General features: G+C 39.7%; 1 protein-coding gene across 3 annotated transcripts in view; it reads left to right on the top strand.

Annotated features, from left to right (window-relative positions):
- Positions 1 to 9,433, top strand: part of LOC107220428 (titin) — a 67,029-nt gene extending 57,596 nt beyond the window's left edge. For all 3 annotated transcript variants that reach the window (XM_046732918.1, XM_046732919.1, XM_046732917.1), the window contains 22 exons: positions 297 to 344; positions 442 to 555; positions 633 to 785; positions 971 to 1,334; positions 1,461 to 1,776; positions 1,880 to 2,168; positions 2,546 to 2,678; positions 2,756 to 3,192; positions 3,323 to 3,592; positions 3,708 to 4,089; positions 4,181 to 4,335; positions 4,419 to 4,709; positions 4,831 to 4,972; positions 5,066 to 5,335; positions 5,437 to 5,882; positions 5,970 to 6,272; positions 6,357 to 6,511; positions 6,620 to 6,770; positions 7,188 to 7,292; positions 7,402 to 7,599; positions 7,701 to 8,006; positions 8,099 to 9,433. In XM_046732918.1, the coding sequence (XP_046588874.1) occupies positions 297 to 344; positions 442 to 555; positions 633 to 785; positions 971 to 1,334; positions 1,461 to 1,776; positions 1,880 to 2,168; positions 2,546 to 2,678; positions 2,756 to 3,192; positions 3,323 to 3,592; positions 3,708 to 4,089; positions 4,181 to 4,335; positions 4,419 to 4,709; positions 4,831 to 4,972; positions 5,066 to 5,335; positions 5,437 to 5,882; positions 5,970 to 6,272; positions 6,357 to 6,511; positions 6,620 to 6,770; positions 7,188 to 7,292; positions 7,402 to 7,599; positions 7,701 to 8,006; positions 8,099 to 8,301 (5,231 nt within the window). In that variant the 3' untranslated portion in view covers positions 8,302 to 9,433. The remainder of the gene's footprint in view (positions 1 to 296; positions 345 to 441; positions 556 to 632; positions 786 to 970; positions 1,335 to 1,460; positions 1,777 to 1,879; positions 2,169 to 2,545; positions 2,679 to 2,755; positions 3,193 to 3,322; positions 3,593 to 3,707; positions 4,090 to 4,180; positions 4,336 to 4,418; positions 4,710 to 4,830; positions 4,973 to 5,065; positions 5,336 to 5,436; positions 5,883 to 5,969; positions 6,273 to 6,356; positions 6,512 to 6,619; positions 6,771 to 7,187; positions 7,293 to 7,401; positions 7,600 to 7,700; positions 8,007 to 8,098) is intronic.
- Positions 9,434 to 11,737: the final 2,304 nt, after the last annotated feature.

The raw sequence follows: 11,737 nt of genomic DNA, 5'->3' as shown, positions 1-11,737 counted from the left end.
ATTTCAGAACATCTGCTTGCATAGAGACATGCTTACAGCTACAGAAAACCAATAGCATGATACAGAATCATATAAATTGCTATTAACATACTGCTGGCATCCCTTCGGCGCGTGAGTACATCTAACACAATCAAATAACGACTCAATATTCAATTATTTATAGTCGACTGATTGAAAAGCATATCGGTATAAGTCATATCTGGTTATAATAACGTGATTCTTGGGATTTGCATGATATTTCACCATTCAATAGTACATAGGTGTAATTAGAAAACGTCTTTTTTACCTTTTTTCAGAAGAAGCAACTCTAAGTATTACGAAAGAAGGAAACATATCGGAAGAGGGTAAGTGGACGTGCTTTTCTAAAAGTGCTTTATTCAAGTAAAAATTCCGATTTACAATACGTCTTACTATTCTTTAACCCAAATACGATATTCTCAGATGAAACGGAATACGTTGTCCGAAATGGAGACATGATGTTCTCAATATGCTCATATGTTGCTGAAACTGATGAAGCCATCAACTTGGTCGAGGGAGAGAAAGTTTACATCATTGGTATGTCTCTAATCCTTCGCCGACGGGAATTATTTATGATCATCCTCGTTCTAACACACACTGAATTATTCTTACAGAACATACCAATTCGGACTGGTGGTTTGTTAAAAAACATTTAACTGAAGAAAAAGGCTGGGTGCCGGCACAGTATCTTCTCAAAGGACCACAGTACACAATTTATCTTCAGCGTAAACTACACGAGAAAATCGACAAGTTACCAGTCTTCGAAAGTAAGTACCTCGTTTCAAATATTTCGTACTTATTCTCAATCCCACTTGTAGTGAACCTTGTAAGGTAAGGCTCCTTACAAACATAAAAACGTGGTAAAGGAAGTATATCTGTCAACCCCTACTATACTCGGATTCGGGTCCATGCACTTATTCTCAAAAAAAAGAAAAAAAAAATGATTTTTCAGAACCTGGCCCTGGAGAAAAGGCATCTGCACCGAGATTTATTGAAAAACTACAACCAAAACATACCCCAGATGGTTATACAGTTCAATTTGAATGCCAAGTGGAAGGAATACCACGTCCACAAATCACGTGGTTCCGTCAAACAGCCATTATCAAACCATCGCCAGACTTCCAGATTTACTACGACGATGATAACGTCGCGACCCTTATTATTCGTGAAGTCTTCCCTGAAGATGCCGGAACATTTACTTGCGTAGCCAAGAACGCTGCAGGATTCGCCTCGAGTACCACGGAATTAATTGTTGAAGCACCGTTGTCTGACCACGGATCAGACATGACTGGCTTATCCAGGAAAAGCCTCTCAAGGTACATACATAGTACAAAACCTACTATTGAATCTCTTTAATGTTGGCAGGTTCTCAAAAATGAATGGTATGAAAAATAAAATACCTGAGTAAAGTAATATTGTACGAATGATATATTTATCTTCAGGGAATCCTCGCTTGCTGACATCTTGGAAGGTATACCACCAACCTTCTCTCGTAAACCAAAGGCAAAATGCGTTGATGCGGGAGACGATGTAGTCCTAGAATGCCGTTTAGTCGCTGTCCCCGAACCGGAAATAACTTGGTACTACGAGGAAACTGAAATGACGACAAAAGATAACGTGACTGTCGTCACCGAAAGTGATATGCACATGTATTGTAGCGTAATGAAGATCACGAAAGTAAAGAAAACTCAGGAGGGTCGCTATAAAATCGTGGCTAAGAATAGAGAGGGAGAAGCAACCATCGAAATACCGCTGAAGGTAGCGTAACAACCTTGATAATCCACTCTTCTTTGACGGAACCTCATTACTTCAAACCTCGTAACAATTTATTTCTTGTTATTTATATTGATACATTGCACAGGTCCAAACTGGCGAGAAAGAACCACCTGAAATCTTGGAACCGTTGAAACCTTATGTCATTCGCGAAGGGGAAACAGTGGTGCTCTTCACTCAAATTATAGGTAATCCAAGGCCACAACTTACTTGGTACAAGGACGGGAAACCGCTGAAGGGAGTTGCCACTAAGCGAGATGGCGATACCACTACATTGACCTTGATCCAACCTAAGCTGCACGATACAGGCGAATACTCTGTAATTGCTAAAAATGAACGAGGAACGGCCGAAACGCGTGCAACGCTAACAGTCGAAGGTAATACTGAAATATAAAAACAACAATAACACAGTTATAGCGCGAAGTGATTGCATGTGACTCAATCAAATAATCCATCACCTATTTTTGATTGCATATAAATACGCTGAATGTTTCTGTTTTCAATAATAAATGGACAGTAAATTTGTCTGCGCATAAAATGCTTAGCTAACATTACAGCTGCTCTAAGCTCTGCAGATCTTAAACCCGCACCTGCTATAGATGCAATCTATCCAGCAAATGAGAAATCGCTACGCATCTCACACAAGGGTATGCTTTTAAATGCTTAAAATAGATTGTTTTCTTCTCTCAAATTGTGAATCCAAAACTCATCAGCAGGAGCGACAATTTATTGACCTTGTAATTATAATTTACAGAGACTCCAAGTGGTGCTCCAGAACCACCGTTATTTACTGAACGGTTCCAAGAACAGACTGTTCCGGAGAAGGGTTCCGTCAAATTAACAGCTAAGGTCACTGGAAATCCTGTGCCGGAAATTACATGGCTGAGGTACATGATTCAGCTCATCAGTAATTATGTTTCAAACGTGAGCACTGATACGGTAACACCTTTGCTTATTTTTTTAGAAATAACAAGCCCCTCGAACCATCTTCAAACGTCAAGGAAAGTTACGACGGAGAAAACATCACCCTTGAAATTAAGAATGCAGACTCTGAAGTTGATGCTGGCGATTATAAGTGCATCGCCAGTAATCCAGTTGGGAAAACATCGCATGGAGCTAAGATCACCGTGGATGTTGACAAAGTTGTTTTCACTAAGAACCTTGAAGAGAACGTTCAAGTGGACGAGTATAGACCGCTAGAACTTACTTGCGAAACTTCACATACCGTTTCTACAACTTGGTGGCACGACGACAAGGAAATCAGTGGCATGGACCACAGAGAAATTATCCAGGAAGGACGGTCCCATAGATTACATATAAAGAAAACCAGTCCGACAGATGAAGGCGTTTACAAGTGTACTGTCAAACAACAGAGTACATCCAGCACTGTGGTGATCAGAGGTGAGAATAAAGACATACCCCTATGTTAGTAGTAAGTGTAAAACGAATTCGATATAGATATATCGAAGTCACGCTAATTCTTTCATAGCGACATAGTTTAATGCTCATTGAATGCTCATTCTTCAAACAGCCACGAAACCAGAATTTGTAAGGAAACTCCAAGACTTCGAGGTAAAGGAACGTGATGTAGCGATCCTTGAAGTTGAAATAACTTCGCAAACAGCCGAAGTTAGTTGGCATAAGGATGGCGAACCACTCAAGCCGAAAAAACAGAAACTCGAATTTGTCAAGGATGGCACTGTTAGGAAACTTCTGATTAGAAGCACTTCAGTGCACGACGAAGGAGAATACACATGTTCCTTATTAGATCAGGAATGCACAGCAGAAGTCACCGTAGTTGGTAAGTATTTGTCTTTTACAACTTAGCGTGTGACGGACATTTTCCAATTTATTATTTTAAGACACAAGTAAAGCTAAAATGACCATCAATTTTTCATATTTTCTCTAAATTTCAGAACTGCCACCAGAAATTATCACCAAAATGCAGGACGTCACTATAGCTAAAGGAGAAAAAGCTATGTTCGAAATTGAGTTGACTAAAGGTGATGCATTAGTTCGCTGGTTCAAGGACGGTGAAGAATTACAGTTTTCCGAACACGTTCAACTATCCATCGATGGCAAGAGACAGAAGCTAAAAATTTACAAGTCGGAGCTCACGGACGCAGGAGTATACTCTTGCCAAGTCGGTGAACAAACTTCGAAAGCTAAATTGACCGTTGAAGAACCTGGCGTAGATTTCATAACGAGATTACCAGACGTTACACTGGTACCACTGAACTCAGATGCCTCATTCGTCATTGAACTCTCGAGACCAAATGTACCGGTAAAATGGTTCAAGTGAGTCACCTTATTATTGGCAAAATACTTTTGCCGGTGATATAGTTATCAAAATATTATGGTTATATTAACGTTCTCTTTTTACAAACAGGAAAGGAAAAGAAATTAAGGAATCGCCGAAATATACCATTATAGACGAGGGTACGGTGAAAAAGTTGATTGTCAAGAAATGTACCATTGAAGATACTGTGGAATATAGTGCGGTGGCAATGAATATGAAAACATCGTCAAAAATGAAAGTCGAAGGTGTGTATTGAATTGTATTAGATGTAACATATCAATATTCAAGAACCTGATAGTTAACACTTTGCAAAAACTTCCCATTTTAGTTGTTGAAACGCCACCAAAAATAAGTATGGATGCGCCCAAAGAGTACCGTGTCAAGAAAGACGACGACGTCAATATTACTGTCAAATTCACTGCCACGCCTAAAGCCACAACCGAATGGTCAGTCAACGGCAAGGTCGTTCCCAAAGCAAAACGAATTACTCCCACTACCGACGATGAATCAGCAACTCTGACCATCAAGAAGGTGCAGGAAGACGATATCGGTAATTACACTTTGAAACTGACCAATAGCTGTGGAGAGGCAAGCACTGACATCAAACTCATCATTATGCGTAAGTTACATTATTCATAAATATTACCTTAGGTGCAACTAGGCATCACTATAGAGCTGATGTAGTTTCTTCAGTCGAGACGACATTATTCTACATTTAAATTTGTTACATGTGTCCTCAGAGGTGCCAAGTACACCAGGTATTCCAGAACTCCTGGAAGTGACTGATGATAGCATAACGCTTCACTGGAAAGCACCTGACTTTGATGGAAACACTCCGATTACCGAATACATTCTCGAGTACCACGATCGAGATGACTTTTCGTAAGTTATTTACCTAATATGAACCACGAAACTTGATTTCGATATTACCGTTTGAAACTCTATGACTTCATTGCAATGGTGAATAATTCACAGATGGATCAGGAATACGCAAAAGATCACAGAAACAACCCACAAAGTAACGGAACTGGTGACAAACAAGGAATACATGTTCCGCGTAACAGCTGTGAACACGGTCGGTCCCAGTGAGCCGTCCCATAACACGAGGTACTTGAAGATCGCTAAGCCTGTGGCAACGGAAGCACCACTTATTTTAGAGCCACTAAACAGCGTTACAACTGGATTGAAACGAACTGTATCCCTATCCTGTGTAATCGGCGGAATTCCAACACCTAAGATCACATGGTAACTAAAACTGTAGTTTCCGTATTTAAATTTACTAGGTCAGATTATCTTCTACAGCATTGATTTGAAGACCAACGATGACTATATAACTCTCATTGCAGGATGAAAAATGGAAATCCGTTTAAGAATGCCAACATCACATATGAAAATCGGGTGGCAAAGTATACCATTAAAGAGACAACAGAGACTTCAGCCGCTACCTTTACTGTTAAAGCCGAAAACAATGCTGGAACGGCCGAGACAACATGTGAACTAAAAATTCAGGAGCCTCCTACTCTAAATTTCGACGAAAGCTTGGCGACTCAACAACTGCGAGTAACGAGCCAGTGGAAAATCAACGTCGAAGCTTCAGGATTTCCGCAGCCACAAATTTCGTGGATCAAAAACGGAAAAACAATCACAGAGAAACAAGTTTCAGTTTACAACGAAGAAACAACTTCTTCCATAACGATATATTCAGTAATACGAGAAGATACGGGAACTTACACAGTTACAGCATCCAACGAAGCGGGTAGCACGTCCGTCGAAATGTACCTCCGAGTCATAGGTATGTTTTGTTTTTTTATTCATTCAAATTGTATAACGCTGTGAATTTCACTCTAAATTCCATTCTGTGTAACTATTTATCCGTTAGACAAGCCAAGCAAACCACGTGGACCCATAGTAATGCGAGACATCAGACAAGACCAAATCACCATAGAGTGGAAACCACCTGCAGATGACGGAGGTCTCGAGCTTAGCAAATACACGATTGAAAAGTGTGAGCCGGAAAAAATGGTCTGGATGAAGGTAGCTGACGTCGACAAAGATGCTGAGTCTTATTGTATACAAAAATTGCAGCAAGATTCGGAATACTTGTTCCGAGTTGTCGCTAAAAACCCTGTCGGATCGTCAGAACCACTGGAATCGGAACCAGTCACGATTAAACCTTCATTCGGTGAGTAGAAGAAGTGAAAACGAATCGATGTTATCATTTTAACGATGAGAGTAAATTACAATTGTTTGACTATAATTACTATAGAAAAACCAGGGCCACCCCGAGGACCTCTCGATGTCTCGGGAATGACGAAAACTTCCTTCACCATAAAGTGGCAGCCGCCTGAGAATGACGGAGGCTCTCCAATCATAGAGTACATTGTCGAGACGAAGGAAGTATCTAAGAAAGCATGGCAGAAGGTAAATATTCTTAATTGAAACGTTTAGTGATCTTGCTATTGCAAAATGTCATTATCGTCCAAACATCGGCACATAGGAGGCAATAAAAAAAAACATATATATTTAAAGATCGGCAGCACACAGGGAGAGACGACAAATATTATCGTGTCAGATCTGAAGACAGACACTCCCTACAACTTTAGAATAACAGCACGAAATAGTGTAGGTAGCGGGCCACCATATTTACCAGAAGAGCCTATCACAACTGGTAAAAGAATCAGTAAGTCTATCAAGGAATTAAAAATTACTAGCTCTACTTGATAATGCACATTATTCTTATCTTGACAGTGCTCTTTAACAAAACGCTTCGCTTACTAATTGTTCGCTTTCCTTTCTACGTAGAAATAACCAAGCTTACCGAAAGTACAATGTATGCTTTACTCGGCATATTTCCAACGACTAAGGTTGTAACAAGTAAAAGTAAGTTCATGGAATAGCATCATTTGAATCAATTTCTTTTCCTGAACAATTACCATTTCACGTTGTATATTCATGCTACTTGGAATACTGAACCATAAATTAATTATGTGCTTTGGCTTATATTAACACGTTCTTATCGAAACTAAGCTCTTCGTTTATATTCTTTATTTATATATTAAACCAATAGTAAACCATTTAAATATCTCATCACTTTCAGCACCACCTTCATGCCCGCTGAACTTACAAGTGACTGGTATAACTAGTCGAAGTGCAACCCTGACATGGGCGCCACCAGCCAGCACAGGAGGAACAGAGCTTACAGGTAAGATCGTGACCACGTCGAGTAGATCAAGAGTTCAAACTAGGAATAAAGGAATTAGGTTTCCGTATTGCGGAACAAAGTGTTCACCTATGAATTTGTTTCCCGGCAGGCTACGTGGTTGAGAAGAGAACAATGACTGGAAAGGGTGCGAAGTGGAGCAAAATAATCACGCTTGACGCTACGACGCATCAACATTGCATTGAGAATCTCAAAGAGAGTGAATTCATGTTCAGAGTATTCGCTGAAAACATCGTAGGCTTGAGTACACCGGCAACATCGGAAGCCGTTACTCTGAAAACACATGCAAGTGAGTGGTCACGATATTACGACCATACGGGAAAACCTTAAAACATAGTTTGGTTATGGGATACTATTTCTTGGGTTTTCTGATGCTATGATCTATTTCAGCTGTCCCGTCACCCCCAACGGCGCCACTTGAAATCCGGCAAATTGCTGGAAACACGATAGTCATCGAGTGGGGCAGACCAGAGTCCGACGGCGGCGCACCGTTGGAGGGTTATAAAATCGCTATTAGAGACGTTAAGAAGACAATGTGGATGGAGGTTGGACGAGTTAACGCAGACATCCAAAAGCTCACCATCAAAGACCTTCAGGAGAACCACGAGTATCTGATTAGAATCTTTGCGAAAAACGAAGTGGGTCACAGCGAGCCCTTGGAGTCTGAAGAACCATTCAAAGTCTTACCTGCTTCTGGTATGTATTATTTTCACACTATTTGCTATTGCTTAGTGAGGTGCGTCTTGATGTCAATTTCTTGTTTTCATAAAATGCTTTGTGCCACGCAGAATTGTCGGTCATCGAACCAGTTGCAGAAGCAACTGATAGAGGGGAAACAGCCTCTCTGAGTTACAGTACAGAAAACACAAGTTCGTGGCTCAGAGAACACAACATGGATGCCGATATTCATTCTTACGCAAGATTACGCCTACTACGAAAGGATGAGTACTTCTTCAGGATATGGCATTATGCTAATCAACTCTTCAAATAAGCATGTTGTTTGTACGTAATGTAAATAGTTGTAGTCTTGTATTGCAATCAGAATTAACTGTCAAAGCCATAACTACTAAATGAATGTCTTCACCAACCTGTCAAAGAAAGGTTTAATCACTAGATACTTCATTGTTACTGTTGCAATACAAAGTCCATGTTGACGTAGGCGAACGTCGGAAATAACCGACAACCTGAGAATGTAAATATTTTTTAAAGGACCAAGCTTGAGAATTTTCTGACTTTTACCGACTAGAAATGAAAAAAGAAACTTCTGCAACTCACCGGATATTTAAATCGTCAAAAAGGTTTAGAAGTTGCGGGTAGTTTTTATAATCGTTGAAAGAATTAAATATTTCGTTAATGTTTGAAGGAAAGTTAACACGGAATTCAGACAATAAACGTGTATCTTACGAAGACTCGAAGATTACGTTCGAGGTCTACATTGATATATATTGGTTAATAGTTACTTGCAGACATATGAGACCCAAACTTTGCGAAACGCTAAATACGTAAAGAGTTGGTCTGTCAATAAAAACTAAAAAGTGCGTAAGGACATTAGAGAACACCTTATTATTCGAGCCCAAAAATATTAATTTAGCTATTATCCCCGAGACTTAACGAATATAACGAGTGCAAGAGTGATAAATGTGTACTAGCTTTGAGCAGACATATGTTATTATGAAAGTAGCGTGTTTGCGAATTGTAAGGAGAAATTATTGTAACGTATGTACAACCGTTATTGGATAAACCTGATTTTATTTATATATTGGACATTGAAATTAATATTATTACAATTACTGAGTTCGTAATCGATGATAAGTTTGTGAGAATTACATTAAGTATTTATTATAATAATAGTAAACCATATACATGCTGCTTTATACATAAGTATAAACATATTATACGAATCCTATTATATTTTTAAGTGAACTGAAGAAAATGGTAATATGCCACGTATGATTGGTGAGAGACGTAAATATAGGTGCTTCAACATCCAAGCATTAACCAATCTTACGTCGCATGCCCATAATTATGAATGATGTAAAAATATCTTACATGTGAAGAATAAATTATGCTTCAAAACTGCTTTGTTTCTATGAGCAATAATAAATATGCAGTGGACAAAAGAATATTTGGTCTCAGAATCAGTTTGTATGACCATTTGTTGACAATTTGGACCCCCGGGAATGCAAAAAACGTACTAAGAGGAGCGTAGCACCAACAGGCGAGATGTTAGGAAGAAAACCTTTCGTTTTTCGGCTAGAACTTATGATCCGTTCAACGCAGCGGATTTAAACTGCAACCATTCGATTCCTCTCGCAAAATCACGTCGGCATAGTGCATCAAATAATTTATTCCAGCACTTTTCAAAATCGCCAAAATTTTCGCAAAAAATGCAAAGGAGTCAGCCTTACTTTTTTTCTCATTTTCGGAACCGAATATCCGTAGTCTCGGATTCGATTTGTACGACCATTTTCTGACTAATCGGACCCCCAGGAATTCAGAAAACGCAGCAAAAAAAGCGTAGGACCAACGGCAGAGAAATTACGAAGGAAAGATCACCAGCTGAAAAATGTCGGAAACTCAGGTTCTCGTTTAATGCTGTAACTCTCGATCCGTTCATCGCAGCGGATTTAAACTGCAACCATTCGATTCCTCTCGCAAAATCACGTCGGCATAGTGCATCAAATAATTTATTCCAGCACTTTTCAAAATCGCCAAAATTTTCGCCAAAAATGCAAACGGGTTAGCCTTACTTTTTTTTTCATCTTCGGAGCCAAAAATTCGTAGTCTCAGATTTGATTTGTACGACCATGTTCTGACTAATTGGACCCCCAGGAACTCAGAAAACGCAGCGAAAAAAGCGTAGGACCAACGGCAGAGAAATTACGAAGGAAAGATCACCAGCTGAAAGATGTCGGAAACTCAGGTTCTCGTTTATGGCTGTAACTCTCGATCCGTTCATCGCAGCGGTTTTAAACTGCAACCATTCGATTCCTCTCGCAAAATTACGTCGACATAGTGCATCAAATAATTTATTCCAGCATTTTTCAAAATCGCCAAAATTTTTGCCAAAAATGCAAAGGGGTTAGCCTTACTTTTTTTTCATTTTCGGAGCCAAAAATTTTTGGTCTCAGATTCGATTTGTACGACCATTTTCTCACTAATTGGACCCCCAGGAACTCAGAAAACGCAGCGAAAAGAGCGTAGGACCAACGGCAGAGAAATTACGAAAGAAAGAGCACCAGCTGAAAAATGTCAAAAACACAGGTTCTCGTTTTTTGGCTGTAACTTTTGATTCGTTGCTCGCAGCGTATTGAGACTGCGCCCAATCGATTCCTCTCGCAAAATTATGTCGGAATGGTGCATCGAAGAATTATTACCAGCACTTTTCGAAATCGCCAAAATTTTCGCCAAAAATGCAAAGGGGTTAGCCTTACTTTTTTTTCATTTTCGGAGCCAAAAATTTTTGGTCCCAGATTCGATTTGTACGACCATTTTCTCACTAATTGGACCCCCAGGAACTCAGAAAACGCAGCGAAAAGAGCGTAGGACCAACGGCAGAAAAATTACGAAGGAAAGAGCACCAGCTGAAAAATGTCAAAAACACAGGGTCTCGTTTTTTGGCTGTAACTTTTGATTCGTTGCTCACAGCGTATTGAGACTGCGCTCAATTGATTCCTCTCGCAAAATTATGTCGAAATAGTGCATCAAAGAATTATTTTCAGCACTTTTCAAAATCGCCAAAATTTTCGCCAAAAATGCAAAGGGGTTAGCCTTACTTTTTTTTCATTTTCGGAGCCAAAAATTTTTGGTCTCACATTCGATTTGTACGACCATTTTCTCACTAATTGGACCCCCAGGAACTCAGAAAACGCAGCGAAAAGAGCGTAGGACCAACGGCAGAGATATTACGAAGGAAAGAGCACCAGCTGAAAAATGTCAAAAACACAGGTTCTCGTTTTTTGGCTGTAACTTTTGATTCGTTGCTCGCAGCGTATTGAGACTGCGCCCAATCGATTCCTCTCGCAAAATTATGTCGGAATAGTGCATCAAAGAATTATTTTCAGCACTTTTCAAAATCGCCAAAATTTTTGCCAAAAATGCAAAGGGGTTAGCCTTACTTTTTTTTCATTTTCGGAGCCAAAAATTTTTGGTCTCAGATTCGATTTGTACGACCATTTTCTCACTAATTGGACCCCCAGGAACTCAGAAAACGCAGCGAAAAGAGCGTAGGACCAACGGCAGAGAAATTACGAAGGAAAGAGCACCAGCTGAAAAATGTCAAAAACACAGGTTCTCGTTTATGGCTGTAACTCTCGATCCGTTCATCGCAGCGGATTTCAACTGCAACCATTCGATTCCTCTCGCAAAATTACGTCGGCATAGTGCATCAAATAATTTATTCCAGCACTTTTCAAAATCGCGAAAAT

The sequence above is a fragment of the Neodiprion lecontei genome, chromosome 2 (genome assembly GCF_021901455.1).
Source record: "Neodiprion lecontei isolate iyNeoLeco1 chromosome 2, iyNeoLeco1.1, whole genome shotgun sequence".
NCBI lineage: Eukaryota > Metazoa > Arthropoda > Insecta > Hymenoptera > Diprionidae > Neodiprion > Neodiprion lecontei.
Note: the sequence above shows the minus strand (reverse complement) of the source record. Positions and strands in the feature narration are given on the sequence as shown.